The sequence below is a fragment of the Triticum aestivum genome, chromosome 3D, assembly GCF_018294505.1.
Source record: "Triticum aestivum cultivar Chinese Spring chromosome 3D, IWGSC CS RefSeq v2.1, whole genome shotgun sequence".
NCBI lineage: Eukaryota > Viridiplantae > Streptophyta > Magnoliopsida > Poales > Poaceae > Triticum > Triticum aestivum.
This window is the reverse complement of record NC_057802.1, coordinates 361,885,775-361,910,144: the sequence shown is the minus strand read 5'-3', so window position 1 is coordinate 361,910,144 and position 24,370 is coordinate 361,885,775. Positions and strand designations below refer to the sequence as shown.

At 48.8% G+C, this 24,370-nt stretch overlaps 2 protein-coding genes and 1 long non-coding RNA gene across 3 annotated transcripts; 1 reads left to right on the top strand and 2 right to left on the bottom strand.

The window, feature by feature from the left end:
- The first annotated feature begins 235 nt into the window (after window positions 1–235).
- Window positions 236–7,813, top strand: LOC123078897 (ABC transporter B family member 4). Its single transcript, XM_044501545.1, has 12 exons — window positions 236–658; window positions 1,623–1,677; window positions 2,254–2,429; window positions 2,531–2,752; window positions 2,984–3,222; window positions 3,612–4,137; window positions 4,225–4,498; window positions 4,585–5,209; window positions 5,293–5,521; window positions 5,742–6,008; window positions 6,080–6,343; window positions 7,048–7,813. Exons 1-12 carry the CDS (start codon window positions 404–406, stop codon window positions 7,690–7,692), a joined length of 3,777 nt encoding a protein of 1,258 aa, XP_044357480.1. The 5' UTR covers window positions 236–403; the 3' UTR covers window positions 7,693–7,813.
- On the bottom strand, window positions 1,790–7,052 carry LOC123078899 (uncharacterized). The gene is made up of 2 exons (XR_006437759.1): window positions 6,433–7,052; window positions 1,790–2,417 (listed from the first exon to the last, which is right to left on the bottom strand). It is a non-coding gene; the product is annotated as an uncharacterized lncRNA (long non-coding RNA).
- Window positions 7,814–16,437: 8,624 nt separating the features above from the next.
- LOC123078898 (ABC transporter B family member 4-like) lies at window positions 16,438–23,788 on the bottom strand. Its single transcript, XM_044501546.1, has 12 exons — window positions 23,466–23,788; window positions 23,321–23,375; window positions 22,369–22,544; window positions 21,958–22,179; window positions 21,624–21,862; window positions 20,377–20,902; window positions 20,029–20,302; window positions 19,309–19,927; window positions 18,994–19,222; window positions 18,648–18,914; window positions 18,211–18,474; window positions 16,438–17,984 (listed from the first exon to the last, which is right to left on the bottom strand). The coding sequence occupies exons 1-12, from the start codon at window positions 23,700–23,702 to the stop codon at window positions 17,340–17,342; spliced, it is 3,753 nt and encodes a 1,250-aa protein (XP_044357481.1). The 5' UTR covers window positions 23,703–23,788; the 3' UTR covers window positions 16,438–17,339.
- Between the last annotated feature and the right edge of the window lie 582 nt (window positions 23,789–24,370).

The following is a 24,370-nucleotide window of genomic DNA, read 5'->3' as shown; positions in this document are numbered from 1 at the left end:
AAGCAGACTAGACCATTAATGATGGAACCTTGGTTCGGCGAGAATTCTTGGCAGATCTCACACCAAGACATGAATAATCGTATTGTAATTGTAAAATGTTGTGGACCATTCCAATTTTTTCCTTTCTAAATTATGATACATTGTACAATACTCAACAACTTTGAACACACACCTTTGAAATCATCAGGGGTCCCGCCATTGTTACACGAAAATCAGGAGGCCGTACAATTATTTAGCAACCACGTACGCATCCAGACAATATAAGCGACATCCTGTCAGTTTCGCTTGCCTACATATTAGCGCCCAACTCTCATCACCACAAGCATGCCAGGAGAGAGATAAGCTAAGCACAAGTTGCTAACTAGCAACTACTAGGAGGAGAAACATCAACCAACGTAGCCTAATGGATGATGAAGCCATGAGAGGCAGAGGAGAGGATGCAGAGACGGGGGAGAGGGAGAGGAAGACCGAGGGGGCTAAGAAGGTGCCCTTCTTCAGCATGTTCAGGTACGCCAGCCGTGCCGACATGGCGCTGATGGCCGTCGGCACCGTGGCAGCCATGGTTAACGGCATGGGCGACCCGCTCATGACCGTCGTCTTCGCCGCCGTCATCGACTGTTTCGGCGCCGGCGACAACGTCCTCCAGCGGGTCAGCAAGGTATCGACGTATACCTTTTTGAGAGTATCTCTAGTTCAGTTCATCATGAAACTCCCCTGAGAACAGATGTCACCGCAGGGTATGCAATAGATTGGTGCCTCGTGTGCTAGCAAGTACTCCCTCTGTAAAACTGCAAAAACGTCCTACATTTGTTTACAAAGAGACTAGCAAGGATGAAACTTGCATGTACGCCACATGACATAATCAACTGGTTTCCGACAAAAAATAAGATATAATCAACCGGAGATAAGTAGATAAACCCTGATGCTCAATGGGAACATTCCCCCTTCAATTTTATCCTATTATTATTGACCTAGCAGATAGAAGACAATAGCTTTTTTGCAGGTCAAGCTCCATGGCACCCCTTATTCTTACCCTCCAACATTGCTTTGAGATCTATGCTGACCAACTAACTTACTACATGAAAGTCCCTCTTTTTTGCTTCTCTCAAATGAAACAACATATGGACTCCAAACTTTGTAGGTCAACCAAACTTTAGAACTTCAATGTGTGAAAAAACTTTCGGATTTTTTGGTCCGACATAAATATGCAAAATGAGATTATTATTTTTGAGTAAAAAGTTATTATAATTATTTACTCCCTCCGTCCCAAAATAAGTGACTCAACTTTGTACTAACTTTGTACAGTATGATGCATGAAAAATTCCAAAAGTTTTTCCCACATTATAGTTAGAATATTTTGTTGTCCTGCAAAGTTTGAAGTTCATATGTTGTTTTATTTGGGATATAAAAAAAGACAAAAGCGCTTGCACGGGTCATGAGCAGAAAATGGGCGTCTAGATAAGGGGTGCCATGGAGCTCGGCCTAGGCAACAACTTTCCGATAAAGAAAAGAAGACAAAATATGCTTACGTGAAAAAACAAATAATGACACATTAATCAAAGAACCAAAGAACGCCCCAGTAGTTCACATACTAATTTATTTTTGACATTTGCTTTCTCCAGGTTGTTATGTACTACATCTATTTGGGAATTGGGACGGCACTAGCTTCATTTCTCCGTAAGTACACTTCCACTCGTAGACTAATGTTTCTAGAATTGATAGTCGAAACTCAACCCTATTCTGTTCTGAACTAAAAGGTCAACACGGCACGTGATAAACAGTCGAGCACTCAAAAAGAATCAACAAATAAAATATTGACATTCACTATTGTAATCCACACACTGAGAATATAAATTGGCTACAAATGATTGAATACTAGTTGCTATTAATCAGTAATATTCATGTATTGTACATTGGTGTCAGTGTCTCACAACTTTGATGTTTCCAAGCATCGACAGACCTGTTCATATCCAAGTACCCTAACAATAGCATGACTTACCAGGCAGATCTGGAACCTCATGAAATAATTGATTCTCAACAATAAATAAATAAACAAATAATGCATGAAATCTACCACAATTGAAATTTAAAATTTACAACTACCAGTAATTTTCCAATTTTAACTTGAACCAAAATACCGAGCAGTAAGGAGTTGCATAATCTCTGCTTTTAGTTGGATTGCATTCACACGCAACAGAATTTCAATGGAGTGGCTGAAAGCCTTAAACTTAACCTGCTTGCTACCTGTGCCAGAGGTGTCCTGCTGGACAATGACTGGAGAAAGGCAGTCAATACGCATCCGATCTCTATACCTCGAAGCTGTTCTAAAACAGGATGTTTCATTCTTTGATGTGGAGATGACAACTGGGGAAGCAATTTCTAGAATGTCTGCGGACACTGTACTGGTCCAAGATGCCCTTGGAGAGAAGGTAACAAATGCATTAGACAACATAGATAAAATACCTTAATAAATCTATGTTCTGTAAATGCATCAGTTGATTTCAAGTAAATATGGATTCCTCGTGTTCAGGTAGGCAAGTATGCACAGCTTTTGACAACCTTTGTTGGATGTTTTATCATCGGATTCATAAGAGGCTGGATGTTAGCTCTTGTTATGCTCGCATGCATACCTCCAAATATTCTGTCTTTTGCAATTATGTCTCGGTTACGTTCTCAAATATCAGCCAGGAGGCAGGCATCATATGCCGATGCGGGCAATGTCGTCGAGCAGACCATTGGAGCTATAAAAACGGTGGGTTCTAAACGTTTGAATTATGTATAACTACTTTATCGTCAGTTGCAAGGCCGAGCATCTGCTCAGGTGGCTAGCTTGAGCAGGTGTGCTCATAGGCCCACCCACCCACTTTTCGAGGTGCAACCTCCGCAGGGTGGTGCTCAGATTTCTTCTAATATAAAAAATGATACCAGGGCAAGTCCCTGGTTGGTCGAGTTTACTAAAAAATATGGTAACATTTCAAAGCAGGTTATCTCCTTCAATGGTGAGAAGAAAGCAATCGCATTGTACAACACTCTCACAAAAAGGGCATATAAGGCTACAGTCTTGGAAGGGATTGCCACTGGTCTAGGAACAGGCGGTATCTTTTCTGTTTTCTTCTGCGGTTACTCTCTAGCCTTTTGGTATGGTGCTAAGTTAATCATCAACGAAGGTTATACTGGAGGGCAAGTCGTCAATATCGTACTTGCAATGTTAACTGGTTCAATGTGAGCTTCCAATTTTCTATCATATAGTGTTGTCAATGATAATATGAGATGTCAGAGTAAAGTAGCACTTAGTCTTGCACAAATAAAACTCCAAACTCTTCTTAACCTAAAAACAAGAATGCTACATTTATTTATTAAAAGCATAAAAAAATCTAAATCTGGAAAATTTACTAGAAACTATTTCTAAATTACCCCATCACTGCTATGAATATAGTTTACATAGTTGATATTACTATTGGTAGCGAAGTGATGGGCCTAACATTTTTGTCCGTCAAATAACATGCACAACTAGAATCTATTTCAAAATATGGAAATAATGAGGATAACCAATAGTATATGCTAGGATTGAATCTATAGTAAATACTAACACAGGCCTTAATTTGTAACAGGGCTATAGGTACCGCATCGCCCTCAATTTCTGCTATTGCAGAAGGGCAATCTGCAGCATATAGGTTGTTTGAGATAATGAACAAAGAACCAAAGATTGACATCACTGACACTTCTGGAATAGTATTGGACGATATCAGGGGCGATGTTGAACTCAACAATGTGTTCTTTAGATATCCTGCAAGGCCTGAGCAGTTGATACTTAATGGGTTGTCTCTACATGTACCTAGTGGTACTACAATGGCTATAGTTGGAGAGAGTGGAAGTGGTAAATCAACAATAATTAGTCTGGTGGAGAGATTCTACGACCCACAAGCTGGCAATGTGCTGATAGATGGAATCAACATCAAGAGTATGAAACTCCAGTGGATAAGAGGAATGATCAGTCTTGTTAGCCAAGAACCATTGCTTTTTATGACCTCCATCAAAGACAACATAACCTATGGTAAAGAGGATGCTACGCTTGAAGAGATCAAGAGAGCAGCTGAGCTTGCAAATGCAGCAAATTTCATCGAAAAGTTGCCTAATGTACTTACAGAAAAAAAATAGTTAGTTACAAAGTACCTTAATCAAGTTTGCTGTAACTAATGCTTATCTGATTTCCACATGATACAGGCGTATGAGACAATGGTTGGTCAGAATGGTGCTCAACTTTCTGGAGGGCAGAAACAAAGGATTGCCATTGCAAGAGCAATCCTTAAAAATCCAAGAGTCCTTCTGTTGGATGAAGCTACTAGTGCTTTGGATGTGGAGTCTGAGCGGGTAGTTCAAGAAGCATTAAATCGGATCATGGTAGGGATAACTACACTCATTGTTGCTCATCGGCTGAGTACAGTCAGAAATGCAGATTGCATAGCAGTGGTTCATCAAGGAAAGGTAGCTGAACGAGGTAAGAGATACTTCCACACCCAATATATGGTTTTCTTCTTCTTGGAACCTAGTCAATTCTTTTCCTTCACAATTTATTTCATGCAGGTGTCCATGATGACCTGATAAAGGATCCTGATGGAGCTTACTCTCATCTTATTCGGCTACAACAGGCCAATACTGAAGAAACGCCTGAGATGCCATATGTGGCAGGTTCAAGATTCAAAAGTACAAGTTTATCTTTGGAACAATCTATCAGGGATTCTCCCAGGAATAGAAGACAACACTCCAGTAAATCCCTTGGACTGTCTAGATCGGATGATTTGTTCAGGCATGTTGCTAGCAGAGAGGAACACCTGGAAATTGGTGATAGTGAGGCTCCAAAGAAAGCACCAATTGGACGCCTTTTTAATCTTAGCAGGCCAGAAGCACCAATTCTCCTGTTAGCTATCATAGCTGCCACTGTGCATGGACTTCTTTTCCCATCATTCAGTATTATGATGTCTGGTGGTATAAGAACATTCTACTATCCAGCACACCAACTTCGAAAAGATTCAACATTTTGGGCATTGATGTGCCTTCTGATGGCAATCATTTCCCTGGTTTCAATCCAATTGGAATTTTACTTATTTGGAGTAGCCGGTGGGAAACTTATAGAACGTGTCCGTGCTTTGTCTTTCCAAAGCATCATTCATCAAGAGGTTGCTTGGTTTGATGATCCTTCGAATTCCAGGTTTCATACTCTCCTTTTTCTCCTTACAAGTTTATGTCTTCTCTAACATCGGGGATATTAAGTTTTGCTTCTAACTTTTACAGTGGCGCACTTGGTGCAAGGTTGTTTATTGATGCTTTGAACATCCGACGCCTTGTAGGAGATAACTTGGCCGTACTAGTGCAGTGCACCGTAACACTTATTTGTGGCTTTGGCATAGCATTTGCTTCGGACTGGAAGCTTACACTGAGTATCATAGGTGTCATTCCTTTTCTGGGTTTGCAGAATTATATCCAATTGAGGTTTCTGAAAGGGTTCGGTGAAGATGCTAAGGTGAAATCAGATAAAACCACGTTATGAACATAAATGTTTTATTTGTTAAAGAAAAGGAAACAATGCTTGATGCTTTTCACATTAGATAAAGGTGTGCACTTTTCCAAACAACATGAAATCTCCTACTACTAGTCACACATTTGAAGCTTAGCATCAACAGAAAGTGGTAGTTAGAAGTATGAGTTATAAAATAATCTCTCCCAACTAATGATTGTTACAGGTGATGTATGAAGATGCAAGTCAAGTTGTGGCTGAAGCAATTGGTAGTATTCGAACTGTAGCATCTTTTGGTGCAGAGAAGAGAGTGATTACCCTATACAGCCAAAAATGCCAGGCTTCAATGAAACAGGGAATTAGAAGTGGAATGGTCGGAGGTGTTGGTTTCAGTTTCTCAAATTTAATGTTGTATCTCACATATGCTCTTTGTTTCTATGTTGGTGCACAGTTTGTACATGACGGCAAATCAACCTTTCAAAATGTTTTCAGAGTAAGATATACACAGTTGATATGTGAGGTCATTTTATTCAGTGACTTGATAAATCGATCTGGTACTGGCAGGTTTACTTTGCCTTGATTTTCACCGCTTATGGAATTTCCCAAACAAGTGACATGGCATCAGACTCAACAAAAGGTCAAGAATCTGCGACATCCATACTAGCATTCATAGACAGGAAGCCCAAAATTGACTCGACCAGTGATGAAGGTATAAAGCTAGAAAAAGTTGATGGCACCATAGAGTTCAACCATGTAAGGTTCAAGTACCCATCCCGACCAGATGTCCAAATATTCAGCGACTTCACTTTGGGTATTGCTTCCGGAAAGGTACACCCAACTTGACACTTGTCCTGATGTCTTGCAGAATTAAAAGTTTACTACTCATTCACTGCAAATTGGGGAGAGAAGTCATGTACCTAGTTTACTGTCTGTCATGAAGATTAGACCATGCAGCAGCACACATCCATGTATTATCCTGCTATGTGTTTCGCAAAAGGGTTGCAGCAACCTTGAACTGCTTTATTTTAACATCAATGACATGAAGAACATCAAGTGCTGCAAAAACTTTGTTAGTGTACTCCATGTGTTAGAATGTCCACCTATGAGTTTCACATAATTCTAGAGAGGTGACACCAATTTCATGTAGCACTGTACAAATGTTCAAGTTTAAACACCATGTTCACAAGAAAAAGTAAAATAAGCAATGAGATGAAGTTAGAAAACAGGAAAGTCTAGAAAGGAGATAAAGTTGTTATGCATTAGGATTTTTCTTTGTCGGTTATTTCGCCCCTTGGAAGGGCTGGCCTGGCACAATGGTAGAATATTGTGTGACCTGGAGGTCCTGGGTTCGAGCCAGCCTCCTTGCAGAAATATTATGTAAGGGTAAGGCTGTCTAGAAATTCCCTTCCCCAGACCCCCAACTTGTGTGGGAGCTTTCAGCACTGGGCACGCCCTTTTTTCAGTTGTTTCTTTGCATTTATATTTCCGCCCATGGTTGTACTGAACATGTTAAAACTGATTATTATGTGCAGACTACCGCACTTGTCGGAGAGAGTGGAAGTGGCAAGTCCACAGTAATTGCTTTGCTGGAGCGATTCTATGATCCGGACTCTGGCACAATCTCACTAGACGGAACAGAACTCAGAAAGTTAACACTGAGTTGGTTAAGAGATCAAATGGGACTAGTAAGCCAAGAACCAGTACTTTTCAATGACACAATTCGTGCCAACATAGCATATGGAAAGCGAGGAGAAGCAACTGAAGAAGAGATAATCACCGTGGCCAAGGCAGCCAATGCTCATGAGTTCATATCGGGCTTGCCTCAGGGATACAACACCAACGTTGGCGAGAGAGGAACACAACTATCTGGTGGGCAAAAGCAACGGGTAGCTATTGCCAGGGCGATCTTGAAGGACCCTAGAATACTTCTGCTCGACGAAGCAACAAGCGCCCTGGACGCTGAATCAGAGCGTATTGTTCAAGACACACTGGACCAGGTAATGGTCAGCAGGACCACCATTGTCGTAGCACACCGCCTGTCGACGATCAAAGGGGCAGATACGATCGCAGTCATCAAAGATGGTTCAGTTGCCGAGAAGGGAAAGCATGAATCTCTCATGAGCATCAAGGGTGGAGTCTACGCATCACTGGTCGAACTACACTCGAAGGCGGCATAAGGGGATGCGCAGATATTTATTGTTCCTTTCTTGTTTCCCGTACTACGAGATGAAAAATGTTTGTATTGCATAAATTTTAAGGGCATTCGCCTGTAATTCTAGTTCTCTATTTGTTAGGCCTAAGACATCAGAGGCCAGATTGGCCCAGCATGTGTTTCAGACTTTCAGTCGTTGTGGGGTACCAGAGATGTACGCATTATCATAGTTACATAGTAAGTATATACTCCCTTTTGTTCCTAAATATAAGTCTTTCTAGATCTTTAATATGGACTACATACGGAGCAAAATAAGTGAACTACGCCCTAAAATACGTCTATATACATACGTATGTAGTCCATATTGAAATCTCTAAAAAGACTTATATTTAGGAGCAGGAGCAGAGGGAGTAGTATACAAAAGAAACACAACATTCTAGTCATTCAAAAGAGCTGGTGAACATCAACCATCGACAATTCCACTAGCCAAAAATTAACGATTTGTAGGGTAATGTGAAGAGTAGAACGGCGTAACCTGTCTTTCTGGAACAGCGGACGCCAAGCTAAGCCGCGGCCGCGCCAACTCCGCGAGCGCTCCCGTCGTTCCTGGCCTCATGGTGCCGCCTCCGGCCGGAGACGGGTTTGCCGCCACCGCCCCGTCCCGTACCGTAGAAACTGCGAGCGCGTGACCTTTCCCCCCCACCTAATCTACCGTTCGCCATCTGCCACTGCCAGTCATCTGCCTGTGGTTTTTTATTTTCTTTATAGGGAAATCGGGCTGGGGTGTGGACCGTGTACATTCGGCCGGCCAGCCCAGCCCAGCCCAGTAACACAAAGAGAGATGCCCTCGAAACAAAAGGACCTCGCCGGGGAAGACGGCGCGGCCGACGGCAGCAGCGCCGTCTGTGAGGAGGTCGCCGGCCTAGAGGTATGCGATGCTCTGAATTTTGCATGGATTTTGATGTACTTTTTCCCTTCAGACCCCGCGCATCTGGTAGCCGCGCTTAGCAGTTTCGCCGATGTCGCCATTTCCCAGAAACCTTGTTTGAGTTCGTACTATTTGGTATTTGATTGAGTACGCGAGACGACTATCTGTAGTACTGCGTGCGAGCGGTTTGCGTCGAACCTGCAGTACTTTTGAATTAAGAGCTCAATTTTCCAAGGGGGGCAGTGCTGGAAATCCCGTCTCTTATTTCTTCTAGAGTATCATATTCAAATTTCAAAAAAGCATAGGCGTTAATTTCTTTTTGCACCTACTTGCACTTTTCTAGCTTACGCACGATTAGGCGAAATTAGGCGTTAGTACTGTAACTTGAAGAAATAAGCTAGATGGGCTGGCGTAGCCCATTAAACCACAGACCTGTCTTCATATCCTCCTACTAAGGCTCTCCTCTCCTGCAGTCGATAAGAAATTTAGGTTTCCTCCTCACGCCGCCTCCCCCCCTCGTTCTCTCAGTCTTGCTGCACAAGGCTGTCTCTCCCCCTCTTCCTCTGTCCCTTGCTGGAGAAGCTTGCTCCCTCCCCAGAGAAAGCTCGATTTGTCGGGCAGTTGAATCCCTCGTGAATCCTCGCAGGGGAGGTCGAATCCTCACCGGGGAGATTGATTTATCGCCGGAGGACCTCGTCGGCCGTTTTTTTAGTACCTATGGCCAAAGCGAGGCGCTATGCCAATGCCCAACGCTTAAGCACTCCTAGGCGAGCGTCTAATAGCGCTTTTTTGAACTATGATCATATTTAGTAAGCATGGTAAATACGGCATGCAACTCATACCGGTGCTAGGGTTGTGCGGGAAGGAGTGAGTGAGTATACCGAGGCGAGGCGTGGCGTGGTGAGGCGAGGCGGGTGGCGGAGGAGGAGCGCGCGTGTACAACTCCTCTTTCCAAGCTCCCAATGGCATGTGGTAGAGCAACCCTTATAAAGAGGTCTCACTCTCGTTACTGTAGTAATATGGTTCTAAACTTCCCACCACTTGCCATGCACCTAAATGGGCCTTAGAGATTAACCATAAATTATTGTCTTATATAGGCTTACCGAAAAAGGCTTTCGCCCCGCTTTATAAATAAAGCAAACCGCCAAGAGCACATACAAGGACTAGTTCAGAACACACACACCCAATTCTCACAACAATAAATCCAGAGGTACTGCTGAGGGCACAGCTCAACAAGCCCAAAACGCACACGAAATAAGAGACAGGCTCAGCCGGGGTCAAGGCCGGAGAGCAAACAGACGACTAATCAGGCTCAGGTGGAGGCGGCGGGGGTGGCGGCGACAGGCGGACGGCCATCGAGCGGAGGTCGGCAATGAAGGCGGAGATGGCGTCCCGGTCCCGAGGACGGCTAAGCGGCCGCCAGAGCTGCAAGTAACCAGACAGTTTGAAGAGAGCGTCAGTAGATCGTCGAAGAGGGGAGCGCTAAATCACAAGCTTATTGCGAATAGTCCAGAGCGTCCACGTGAGGGCCCCAATCTCAAGCCACCTAATGTGGCGAGAGGACAGCGGGGAGGCCTGTAGCTCGGTGAAGAGGTCGGGGAAGTTGGAGTGGCACCAATCCCCACCAACCGCCTCTCTAAAGCAGCTCCACACGAACTGAGCAGACACGCAGGAGAAGAATATGTGGTTCGAGTCTTCGGGGGTATCACATAGGGGGCAGAGGCCAGAGCCCGGGCCATTGCGCTTGCGGACCTCAACTCCAGACGGCAGCCGGCCGCGGATCCATTGCCACATGAAGATCTGGATTTTAAGGGGCAGGCGAATGGACCATACCGCCTGGAGGGGCGGCGGGGCGGAGGATGGGGCGATGGCCGCGTAAAGGGACTTGGTGGAGAATTGACCCGAAGGCTCAAGGCGCCACCGAACCTCATCCGGGCCAGCATCGACAGCCGGCTCATGGAGAGCAATACAATCAAGAAGCTCATGCCAGGCGGCCACTTTCGGGGGCCCAAATGGCCTCCGGAACGCGAGGCGCCCTAAGTCAATAAGGGCCTGTTGAACTGAGATTGTAGGGACTACAGCGATGGAGAAGAGGTCAGGGAAGCGGGCCGCGAATGGAGCGTCACCCGCCCATCGGTCAAACCAGAACAAGGTCGCTGCTCCCGATCCGACCGAGATGGAAGTCCCAATGCGGAGGATGGGGAGCAGTTGGATGACCGACTACCAGAACTGGGATCCACCCGAACGTTGGCAGAAGGCCAGAGGTTGGCCACGCAAGTATTTATTCCGGATGATGTCTAACCACAGACCGCCATGCCCTTGTGAGATGCGCCAGAGCCAGCGGGAGAGGAGGGCAATGTTCATGCGCTTCGAGCACATGATGCCAAGGCCTCCCTTCTCCCGGGGCTTGCAGATGTCGGGCCAACTAACCATATGATACTTCTGCTTGTTATTGTCCCCAGCCCAATAGAAGCGCGATTGGATTTTAGCGATCTCGTGATGGAGGGTCTCGTGGAGGCTGTAGAAGCTCATAAGGAATAAGAGGAGACTAGAGAGCGAGGAGTTGATGAGAATCGTCCGGGCCGCCTTCGAGAGCCACCGACCCTGCCAAGGCTCAATGCGCGTTTGCAACTTGGTCACCGCAGGACGAAGGTCCGCCACAGTGAGCCGAGAGTCACTAATGGGCGTTCCCAGGTAGGTCGTTGGGAAGGAACCCAGGTGGCAATTGAGGCGGTTGGCAATGTCAAGGGCCTCAGCCGGGGAATAGCCCATCACCATCACATCGCTCTTGTCGAAGTTGATCTTAAGACCAGACATTTGTTGGAAGCAGAGGAGGAGGAATTTAAGGCTAGCGATGTCCGTATCCGAGCCTTCGACCATGATGATGGTGTCGTCAGCGTACTGGAGCAGGGAGATGCCAACGCCCCCAGTCAAGTGGGGGGTGATCCCACTAATATGGCCCGCGGCCTTAGCCTTGTCCAGAATGGCCGCAAGAGCATCGACCACCATATTAAATAGGAACAGGGAGAATGGATCACCCTGCCTCACCCCGCAGAAAGTGGGGAAGTAGGGGCCGATCTCCCCATTGATGTTGACGGCAGTGCGACCACACGAGACCATCTGCATAACCCGCGTCACCCAACGGTCATCGAAGCCTTTCCGCAGGAGAACTTCCCGAAGGAAGGGCCAGCTAACAGTGTCATAGGCCTTATGGAAATCGATCTTCAGGAAGACCGCCTTGAGGTGTTTGGAGTGGACCTCATGGAGGACTTCTGAAGGACCAGCAACCCATCCAGAATATAACGGCCTTGGATGAAAGCCGATTGGTTGGGGTGAGTAATCTGGTCCGCGAGCAGGGTCACCCTATTGGCGTACCCTTTCGCCAGAATCCGGAAGATCACGTTAATCACCGTGATTGGGCGGAACTGACGGATGTCAGAAGCACCAGGAACCTTGGGGATGAGCGAGATCGTCCCGTAGTTAAGGCGCCCGAGATCGATGGACCCAACGTAGAACTCGTCGAAGATGGCCATGACCTCCGACTTGATCACATTCCAGAAGCTTTGGAAGAACTTGACTGGAAGGCCATCCGGGCCAGGGGCCGAGGCAGGGTTCATGCCCTTGATGGCGGCCCAGACCTCGCCCTCTGAGAAGGGGGCCATAAGAGCCACGTTCTCAGGCTAGGAAACAAGCTGGCGACCGGACCAGCAGTCAGGGGCCAAAGATAAGCCGCTCCGAGGAGCGGCTGTGAACAGGGCCCTATAGAAGCCGTCGACGTGGGACCTAATGTCCCGCGGGGACTGCAAGAGGGTCGAGCCATCCCAAAGGAGAGGAATGGTGTTGCGCCTACGTCGGCCATTAGCAATGGCTTGGAAATATGCCGTATTCGCGTCGCCCTTCAAGACCCATTTCTGAGCACCACGCAAACGCCAGTAGGCCTCTTCATCAGTGTAGATGATAGAGAGCTGGTCTTCCAAGTCGTAGCGGGAGAGCCACTCCTCGGGAGAGAGGCCGGTAGCATCGGCGTGCAGGTCCAGGGCTTGGATCGCAGACAGCAGAGCCTTCTTACGCTCGCGGAGGTCACGCCCCAGGTTGGCGCCCCATCCCTTCATGAACTGTCGGCCTCGCTTGGCGCAGACGTGCCAAGAGTCGACAGCGGAGGAAGGGCGGGAAAGAGACTGCGAGAGGGCGCGAGTCTCCAACCAACGGGCACCGACCGCGTCGGCGAAGCCAGCTTGGGACAGCCAAAATGTCTCAAACCGGAATCGGGGGGCGTTCATCAGCGGAAGACAGAAGGAGGGGGACGTGGTCGGAGCCAATCCGAGTGATGGCCCGAAGGGAGGCAAGGGAGCAACGGAGGTCCCATTCCGGAGAAACTAGGACCCGGTCCAGGACGGACTGGGTCGGGGCAGCCTGACGGTTGGTCCAGGTGAACCTGGCACCAACCCGGTCAATCTCACGGAGGCCAAGATCAGCAATGCAATCGTTGAACATTTGCATAAGAGCAAAGTTGACGTTGGCATTGCTCTTGTCCTCCGCGAACCTAAGGAGATTAAAGTCACCCCCCACAACAACCGGCAGTGTCGCAGCCGACACCTTCCAGTGGAGCTCCTCAAGGAAGGAGGCGGATCGGCTGTGGTCGGCGGGGCCGTAGACAATAATGACCTCCCACTTGAAGTTAAGGGAGCGTTCAAAAATCTCCATGCTGACAAAGAACTGACCCCGGTCCATACTGCCCACCTCGAAGGTGGCATCCTTCACACCTAACAGGATGCCACCGGAATGGCCCACGGTCCCACTAGAAGGGAGCCAATACCAGGCGAAAAGGTGGGAGCTCAGGCTGTCAAGCTCCGGGAGGGAGAAATCCGTACGCATGGTCTCCTGGATGGCCACAATATCAATGTGTTCGTCACGCATGTACTCGATGAGTTGGCGGCGGCGGCCATCATGGCCGAAACCGCGGATGTTCCAGAAGAGGGCACGCATCAGGCAACCATTGAGGGGTTGCTTGACCCCAGGACACGAGATGCGCTTTGGGCGCGGAGAGCGGCAGTCCGAGAACGGGTACGACCCCGAAGCTCGGTGGCGGTCAGGGGGGAATTCCACCAATCCTCCGAGGAGGGGGTGGCATAAGTTCCGCCGACTCGGACGACGAGCCGGGGGGCAAGAGCAGGGTTGCTCTAGCCGCAGCCAGCCTCCCGTCGAGGATCTCGCGGGCCCTAATGGCCTCGATCTGGGCTAAGGGGGCCCGACCTCCCCCTAAAGATGATCGCGGAATCGGTCCCGATCTTCACTAGGTTTCCAAGCGGCACCGACTCGAGAGCAGAGAAAGAAGAAGTAGCTGCCGAGGGGGGACTGAAGGGGTACCTGGCTCCAGGTTCCGTGCAGTGGCACGAAGCTCCGCCCGCTCGCGGATGGGCAGCGCCGGGCTACCCTCCGGGCGCGCCGCGTCCAACCGAGCACTCCGGCGTGAAGCAGTCGCCGGAGAGGAGGCCGAACGGGCGCGCCGAGAGAAGGCCACGACGCGTGGAGGCGGAGGCGGGGCAACCAGGGGGGTGGTCACCTGGGACTCCCCCTCCAGGCCAGAGACCGCAGCGGGGAGGAGCCGAAGAGCCGGGGTCAGAGTGGAAGACGGCGATGGCATCGGTGTCGGGGATGACGGTGGTGGAGCAGAGTGGGTGACGAGAGCCGTCTGGGCCACAGGCGGGGCCTGGGATAGCAGGGGGGCCGCAGCCGGAGACGGCAGGACGGCCGACGGGGCGACGACGGGAGCGGCGCCGGGGGAGGGAGCAGGGATGGCCCCCACGCCCCCGGCGAGCGGCGAGGGCGGGTCCTGGATCACCAACCCCGTAGGGAGGAGAACCATGTCCAGAACCAGCCCGTCTGGAGCGGTGGAGATAGGGGAGCGTGGAGAGGAGGCGGGGCAGACGATCAAGCCCACGCTGGAGGCGTCGCTGGCGGCAGGGGACTCGGCCACCGGACCGAGGAGGGCCTCGAGGGGGGCCCGGCGCGGCCTGGCGCCCATGCCCGCCATTGGCCGGAGGCGAAGGCGAGCGGGACGGCGACCGTGAGGGCGAGTCATCCGAACCTTCCCCGTCCTCCGACCGGCGGGAACGGGGGTGGTGGCGACCGTGGTAGTCCCCACCGGTCCCCGGGTTGCCGCCGGGAGGCCCATCGTCGGTGAAGCGGGGGCGGCCGATGTGGTTGGGGGGCTCGGGGGCGATGCGGAGGTCGTAGCCCTGGTCATTGAAGAAAACACGGACGGTGACGTGAAGCTTGGAGGAGTCTAAGTACTTGACCTTGACCCGGACCTCCTCCTCCTTGCGGAGGGAGAGCTCGTCCATCACCACCACCACCTTGCCCAGGATCCTGGACATCTGGCGGATGACGAGCTCGGACCGGGCGATGTCGGGGAGACCACCCACAAGGAGCCAGGCGGTATCCAGAACAGCCATCGCAGGGGCGTCGAGGACCGGCTCGGTGATGTCGACAACAAGCTGGTTGAGGGCGAGGGTGATCCGGCCACTACGAGTGGCGTAGCCGTAACTGACGGAGTCGGGGAAGACCACGGTGAAGATGTGACTGGCAATAGGAGTGACCAACCAGTCCCACTGGCGACGGTAGAGGTGGTTGAGCTCGGCCTCAATCATCTCCGGAGAGGCCACCCCGTCGACCACAGTAACGATCGCCTGAAGGGAGGGGGTGGGCAAGGGGAGATCGGGGACCTCGAGGTGGAAGAAGCCCAACCCCTCAATCCCGTGGCCATACATCATGAGCTCCGACGTCACAGGGCGAGCAGGACATAGCAGGGCGGGATGGCTAGGGTCCTGGCATATGTAGCAACACTGGGGGTTGACGCAGCTAACTTGCGAGTGCCCCGCCACCCCGCAATTGAAGCACGGGGGACGAGGCAGGTTGGAGACCGGGCCCGGGGCCGGGGATGAACCCGGAGCCATCGGGGGAAGCGAAGCGGGGGCGCCCCGCCCCTGACCGCGGCGCTTCTTCTTCTTGGACGGACCCTGACGGCCGCGGGATGGGTCGATGCCCGGGGTGGCCGAGGGAGCCGGCACCGAAGGCGAGGCGGTGTGGGGCGGGACATACTTCCGCGGGGCCGGTGCAGAAGGCTGAGCAGGGGGCGTGACGAGGCGGGGAGCGACGAGCGAGGCGGGGAAGGAGTTCGGCCGCGCCGAGGCGGAGGGGACGGCGAGCGGTGGCGGGGGCGCCAGTCGCCCAAAGCAGCTGGACGGGGAGAGCGAGACCGGCCCCTGGAGTCACGACGAGCCGGCGAACGCCGGTCATCGCGCCGGCCGTCGCGGAGCTCCCGCAGCTCCCGGCGCAGTACCTCCTCGCGGTGCAGCGCATCAGGAGAGGGACGGTGGGACTCGCGGCGGTCCTCCGACCGCCTCTTCTGCCGCGGCTCGCCGTCGTTTCCCTCACGCATGGCAGGCTGCTGCGGAGGAAAGGGAGGCGGGGTCGAGCACGCAGCGGGGGACGGCGGGGAGGAGGGCGGGTGGGGAGAGACACGCGGTCGGTGGAGGGAGACAGGCGTGGCGGCGGGGGAAGAGATGGGGACCGAGCACCCCCGAGGGAGCCAAATCGAGCCGACCGACTGCGTGGGCCTAGGGCACCGCGGCGGCCCAGCCAACTCGGGCCGGCCCAGCCGGGGCGAGGGGAGCCCAGCGGGCGCGGAAGGCTGATGGGCTGGACCGCGGCCCAGGATGCCCCGGCCGGTCGAATCAAGGCCCAGCGGGCGACGGGGAGGGGCGAGCCGTAGGGTTTCCCCTCTATCTGCAGGCGGCGCCTCGGCCGTCGGCATCAGCAACCCGCCGCCGGCGAGGGCCGGCACGGGGCGGCGCAGGGGGAGGGAAACGCGGACGTAAAGGAAGGATGACCCGAACGAAGCAATAAAAGGGCGGAAGGGGGAGACGCAGGCCACCGGAGCCGAGAGGACCGGGACTGGGCGCGACGGCGGCGACGCCGGAGCAGTCGCCAGCCGCGCAGCCGGCGGGCGGCGCCAGGACGCGTGGGCGGAGCCACGATCAGAGCGGCCCGCCATGCCCCACGAACGGACGCGTCGGCGGCGGCCCTCCCCACCCCTCAAGCTCCGGCCTTGCGCGCCGGCGGCCCGAGACGAGCTCGAAGGCAGCGGCGGCGACCGCACCTGCTGCGAGCCGGCGGCAGGACCCCGCTCGTGGGGGGCTGAGCCACCGGCCCGGCCGGGCTGGGCGGTGCGGCAGGGAGCGACGGGAGGAGAGGGGAGCGGCTCCTCGTCCGCGAGGTCAGCCCACCTGACGCGAAGGACAGGCGCGGGGGCGGGCGAGGAGGGCGGCAGGGCGGCAGACGCTGCCGGAGCCGGCGGCGGGGAGGGGAGCGCGGTGGACGGGGAGGCGAGAGGGCCGACGAGGGGAGCGACGGGAGCCAGCACCGCGGCCGGGGCCGCGTCGCCGTTGGCGTCGCAGGAGCGCTCCATCCCCTGCCCCAGTCAATTCAAAGGCAATTAGCCCATCTATAATCCAGCACAACAAACGTCGGCCAGTTAACATTACCGATAATCAATTGGTACACAGAGTTGACTTACTCTCATTCCTACCGTGCTCATATGCCTTCCGCGCAACAAACTGCTAGCCTCTTGCATTCACTTCTCAAATCACAAATCATTGTATTGCATGGCCAAATGATTGTACTAGGAACAAACAAATGTTGTAAGCAAAAAGGATTTTTTGGGGGTCAAATATACACATATTCTACTCAGAATTTGAACGAAGTTCTACTAGCGATGCATAGACTCCATCCTTGATTCGCATCAGGGCCTCATGCTTGCCCTTCTCAGCAACTTTGCCTTCCTTGATGACTGCAATCATATCAGCCCCTTTGATCGTGGAGAGGCGGTGAGCCACCACTATTGTGGTCCTGCTCACCATGACTCGATCCAATGCATCTTGAACGACACGCTCCGATTCCGCATCCAGGGCACTGGTTGCCTCATCAAGTAGTAGTATCTTCGGGTCCTTTATAATGGCCCTTGCAATAGCTACCCGCTGTTTCTGCCCACCAGATAGTTGTACTCCTTTCTCGCCAACCGGAGTGTCGTATCCCTGTGGCAAGCTTGATATGAACTCATGAGCATTTGCTGCCTTCGCCGCAACCGTGACTTGTTCCTCTGTCGCCTCTCCGTGTTTCCCATATGTTATGTTTGCACGGATTGTGTCGTTGAAAAGCACTGGCTCCTGGCCTACCAACCCCATCTGATCTCTTAACCAGCTAATCCTCAAGCTCTTAATTTGGACTCCATCTACTAAGATTCTACCAGAATCAGGATCATAGAAACGCTCCAGTAAAGCAATTATCGTGGACTTGCCACTACCACTTTCTCCAACTAGTGCCATGGTCTGAAAAAGGTTACAACATAGCAGTTTTTGTGGTTGTGAATGATGATATGTGAAATAAATCTGCTGAAAGCTTCTTATATATGGTAACACTAACTAGATGCATCACCTGTTTTTAAGTTGTATTCTTGGTTTTATGCCAAGAGGTGACATAAAGTTAGTTATCTGAGTGGCAAAACAATTGGGTGCAACAATAATAAACAAGAGTACACAAGGTTGCAAATCATACCTTTCTGGAAGGAATATGCAATGTAAAGTCACTGAATATTTGGACATCAGGGCGTGATGGGTACTTGAAACTGACATTACTAAAATCAATATCGCCAGTGACATTTTCCAACATGAGGCCCTCATCACTGCTTGTATCAATTTTTGACTTCCGATCTAGAATACTGAAAACAGAAATAGCTGAATGTCTTGCCTTTGTCGCATTAGATGCCAATGCACTTGCCTGCGAAACCCCAACAGCCGCCAAAACTAAGGCAAAGAAAACCTGGAAAAAAATCCAATGAATTGGTGAATGGTCATTAAAACTTACTTCCTCCGTCCCATAACATAAGAGCGTTTTTGACACTAGGGTAGTGTCAAAATTGCTCTTATATTATGGGACGGAGGGAGTAATATCTATATACAAATTGTTACTTCAAATGGTTCAGCAATTCTCACTTTGAAAACATCCGCAAAAGTAGTTTTTCCCTGACGTACAAACTTTGCACCAACATAGAAACATAGAGCATATGTCAGATACAAAACCAAGAGTGAGAAACCAAAACCAAGCCCTCCAACAATTCCAGTTTGAACCCCTTGTTTCCTTAAAGCTTCACATTTCTTGTTATATGTTGTAACCACTCTTTTCTCTGCACAGAAAGATGCTATAGTTCTGATACTACTGACAGCATCAGTTGCAACTTGACTTGCATCTTCATACATCTCCTGCAAAATAATTATAAGATCACATTATTGCTCATCCTGCATCAAACAGTAAATAAATTATAGAGTTGTTATCCGTCACCTTAGCTTCTTCACTGAACCCCTTGAAGAACTTCACCTGAGCATAACCTTGTGCACCCACTAAAGGAATGACACAAGTGATAATGAGTGCAAGCCTCCAGTCCGCCGTAAATGCTATGACAAAGCCAGTGATTATTGCGGCTGTAGACTGCACTATAATGCCCAGGTTATCTCCAACTAAGCGCCGAACATTTAATGCATCGACTGAGAGCCGTGTACCAAGTGCACCACTGTAAGTGATAAAGCAGAATCTTAGTATCTGTGTAGATCTATGTACGAGAAGATAAAATAATTGAGATCATTCGAAATATGATACCTGGAATTTGAGGGATTATCAAACCAAGCAATTTCCTGATGCACAATATTTTGAAATGACAGAGTACGAACACGCTCTATAAGCTTGCCACCAGCAATTCCAAACAAAAGATATTCTGCAGGGATTGCAATGAAAGCTGCAACCCCCAGAACAACAGCTATCAATGCCCAAAAGCTAGAATCTTTTCGCAGCTTATCTGGTGGCTCGTAGAATGATTTTATAATGCCAGACATTAGTATGCCAAACAATGGGAAAATGATTCCATGCACCGATGCTGCTATAACACCGAGCAGAAGAAATGGCACCTCTGGCTTGTTAAGATAAAAAAGACGTCCAATTGGTGCTTTCTGAAGGGTCTTCCCATCGGGAAGGTCGTCTTTGTTCTGTTCACCTGTCATTTCATCCTCTTGCAACTCAACAGATCTGAAGGAGTATTTGTTGCTATTGCCAAAAGAATCTTTAGGCATTGACTGTCTAATTGACAAAGAAGTGCTTTTTGATAAGGAATTGTGCACTCCAGGATCCTGTATTTTACGTCTTTCATTACCATGAGTTTCTTGTAGCCTAATAAGCTGGGAGTAAGCTCCACTGGGATCCTTCACCAATGCTTGATGAGGACCTGTACATATAGGATACGCAATGGGGTGAATGAATCATCATAGGTTGACGATAGAAATTTTCTAGAATGGGAAAAGTAATGTGTATTCAAGAGATTCTAACCTTGTTCCACTATTTTCCCCTGATGAACAACTGTGATGCAGTCAACATTCCTTACAGTGCTCACACGATGGGCAACGACGAGTGTGGTTCTTTGTACCATTATCCTATTGAGTGCCTCCTGAACTATCCTCTCAGATTCTACATCCAGTGCACTTGTTGCTTCATCTAGCAAAAGAATTTTTGGATCTTTAAGGATGGCTCTTGCAATTGCAATTCTTTGTTTTTGTCCTCCAGAAAGCAGAGTGCCATGTTGGCCAACCAATGTATTGTATCCCTGGTATGAAATTAGAATTTTGTTAGCTTAAATTTCAATAAGTTATTTGAAGCATTCAATCTTTATTTACATACATTTGGTAACTTGTCGATGAAGCTTGCTGCATTCGCGAGCTCGGCTGCTCTCTTGATCTCTTCAAGAGTTGCATCTTCTTTACCATAGATTATGTTATCTTTAATGGAGGTCATAAACAGCGATGGTTCTTGGCTAACAAGGCCGATCTGCCCTCTTATCCAGTCAAGATTCAGATTCTTGATGTTGACTCCATCTATCAAAACTTCGCCAGCCTGTGGATCATAGAATCTTTCAACTAGGCTGATAACAGTTGACTTGCCACTTCCACTCTCTCCAACTATGGCCATTGTTGTTCCACAAGCTACTTGTAATGACAGTCCATCTAATACTAACTGTTCGGGTCTTGCAGGGTAGCTAAAGTATACATCCTTTATCTCAACATCACCCTTGATATTTTCCAAGACTATGCCGCTGGTATCATCTGAATCTATCTTGGGTTTCCTCTCAATCGTTTCGAACAGTCTGTATGCTGCAGATTGACCTCCCACAATTGCAGAAATTGATGGTGTTGCATTACCTAACGAACTGTTACAAAAAATTGGAGAGTGCCCTGTTTAGGACATTAACATACGAGTACCATATGCAATAGCCACTTTTTTATTTCTTGGCCTGAAGTACAATTTTAAAATAACCACTAATCCTTCACGTATGTATGCTTTGCTGAGGAAACATAAAATGAAAATAGAGAAATGGAAACAGAATAATTTACACCTGGTTAAAAATTGTGCTTCCTGTGGTCGATTTGGTTGATCTGTCTAGCAAGAGGTTTTTTTATATAATTTGATCCCGAAAGTAGAAATGTAGATCAGACTATTTTTCTTTAGAATTTATGGTAGTTATTTTAGGATTATTGTTGGATTTCTTCTACCCTCAAGGAGAAGGAGGCACCTTGCATCTTGTGGGCTATTTGTATTTATATAAAACAATTATTATCCTTGAGCTCAAGCATTACCAATTGACATTATTTACCACTAAACGTAATAAATAAGTAATCAAATATGGACTATCTAAACGTAATATCTGAACACGCCTTGAAAGGTACATCAAATTGCCATGTAAAGTTTCTTATAGAATTTACGGAAACTATGTATTCACAAGGCATGCGTAAGGAAAAAGGTTATCTGGATTTTAAAGTTTTATTATGTAATGTTTTATATTTTCATTCATTCAAGTAGCTCTTCAATAAATTGAGGGTTATATACAGCAAATATTAGTACTGATCAGGGTAATGATTTCAGGAACTCACGTTGCGCCAGTCAATACGGCGAACAAAACAGTGATGATCTTCCCTCCGGTATAACCTTTGTCAATGATCAGCTTTCCACCATACCAGAAGGCTAGGCCATAGCTGCTAAATATGATGCAGAAGACAGAGCCCATGCCAAAACCACTGACAAGGCCTTCCTCAACAACAGTCATGTATGCATTTTTTATGAATTTATTGTACATTTCTATAGCCTCTTTCTCGCCATTGAAGGACACAACCTGTTAACATGAGTTGCTAGATTAGTGGCTGCTACAATTTGAATTAACTGAGGTAACTGATACAGTTTCCAATAACTGATATAAGTTGAACTCACTGTTCGTATAGATCCAATTGTAAGTTCAACTGTGTCTGCAGCATCACTATACGATGTTAGTCGCTTGCTAGAAATCTGGGTTAGCAGTTGTGCAGATACTGAACCAGCGATAGCAATTAGTGGTAGTGATGTTAGCATGGCAAGGGTAAGGAGCCAGCCTTTTGTGAATGCTATGATAAAACCCCCAAAGAAGGCGGATGTGTGTTGTACAAGCTTCCCTGCCTGTAAATCAGAATGAATGAATGTCAGCAGTTGGGCTGCATAGAATGTATGAAATACACTCAGGTAAGTAGAACAAAAATTTCTGTAGTAGCGATAAAAATACTGATGCTTGCAGTTGACTTTTGCGCACCTTTCAATGTGTTGAAAAATATTATGTTTCTTGATTTAGTACCACAACAAAAATATTACCTTCTCACCAAGAGCATCTTGAATCATGACCGTATCGCTAGACATTCTAGAAACTGCTTCGCCTGTTGTCATTTGTGTATCGAAGAATGCAATGTCTTGCCTCAGAACTGATTTCAGGTACAAGGAACGGATGCGGGATGAGTGCCTTTCTCCTGCCATCATCCAGCACGACACCTCTGAAAATGAATAAAGGGTGAGCCTAACTAACATTTCTGCCATTAGCATGTAATTTAACTACACATATTCCATATTAGGAATGCAATTGGTACTTCTCATGGGATGAATACAGGATTACTGATGATGATTGCTCTATTCTGATCATTGCATCTGCTTGTTCATCACTCAAGCGAGAACAAACTTGCGTGTCCTATCTCGGTCACACTCCAAAATGTGTATCCTTTTGTATTAAGACGAAGACAACAACGACAACAAAACTCACCCGACAGCTAAGTACACAAAAACACAAGTTAAACAACAAAGAAGAAGGGAAAAGCAGACCAACCTACACTAGCCAACAGAAAACCAATATCAAGCTACGGCCAAGGGGCCAAGCCCACGTGTCCTTGTGTTCCACTTATTCAGTTACGAAAATTTTCAATTCGAAGTAGTACGTGAGACTTTGGAATCTACCAAAGGAATATGTGAAATTATCAGTGTGAATATGTATCCTTTTGTTGCGTATCTCTGTTCATTTCACTGACCACTGCTTGTCAATTTTATACCTTGGAGATGCGGTTGAGTTTGAAATAAAAAATTTACAAGCTTATCAGCTCTCCCCATGGAGAAAGCTGGTTCCCAACTTGGTTACTATCCTCTGCATTTTAGTTTATTTGAAAATGCTATATACTGAATGTATAACTATCTTTTCATGTGTAGTATTTGCTTGACGTCTAAAGTTTGACTGACAGGAAACATGCACTCCAAGAATATATAGGATGGAGATTCCACTCACGAAGGAAGGAAGCCACTGCTGCCCCAACGCCCAGATATATGAAGTTGAGACAAACCTGGAGATCGAAAGAACATTAATTCTCTGTTAAATCGTCTTACCACTCTTCAAGTTAAGGGAGTGATCACCGTAGGCCGTGGCAGTTCACCTTGGTGACAGCGCGGAGGACGGTGCTGGTCGTGCTCTGGCCGAAGGAGTTGATGACGTCTCCAAAGAGGATGGATATGAGGGGCTCCGACACGCCGTTGGCCACCGCCCCCAGCGAGCCGACCGCCATGAGCAGCACGTCGAGGCGGTCGGCGTACCTGAACATGCCCAACAACGGCACCTTCTTCTCCGGCCGGTCATCTTTTCCTCCACCGCTAGCTTCTGCTGTGGCGTCCATTTCCTGGCTGCTAAGCTTTGCTGATGTGCTTCTCTATTGTTCACCGATAACTGTTCTTGGAAAAATAGGAGGTGTGGACAGATATAGCAAGCTGATAGGACTGTGGAATGTGTAGATTACTATAGTAGTTCCTTTGCATCGTCCGTGGAGGGGTGGACGGAGATGGGCAGACGTCAGAGGGCACGCACATGCAGCTAACTTGGGCACAACGTCTCGACGACACAACCAGACGCCTTGCGCCGTTGCACGGTTAATGCACACGAGGCGTCCTGTTCCTTTCTACCAGGTCATCTCGACCCAGTTGTACAACCAGTCAACCACATATCAGAAAGAGAAGAGCCGATATATCCAAGTGTCCAAACTCGAAGGTCTTAACATCACAATGGAATCAGGTCACCTACACAATCTTATTGAAATCAAAGCACTACCATAGTACCATGGCCACACCACGGCTAGCTTACAAACCACTTGTTTAAGTTTTTCTAACATGCCAATCACAACTAACCATGCCGTGTTTCTTTCTTTAGGATCACCCCAAGGACATAGAGTATCTCAACACTCCCACCCAAAACTACTCACATATGCAACAGATCTTCTATGGGCTGGCTACCGTCAAGCATGCCAGGGGCTCAAGTGAGTCACTCGGTTCGCCTATGCGTGACTATTCA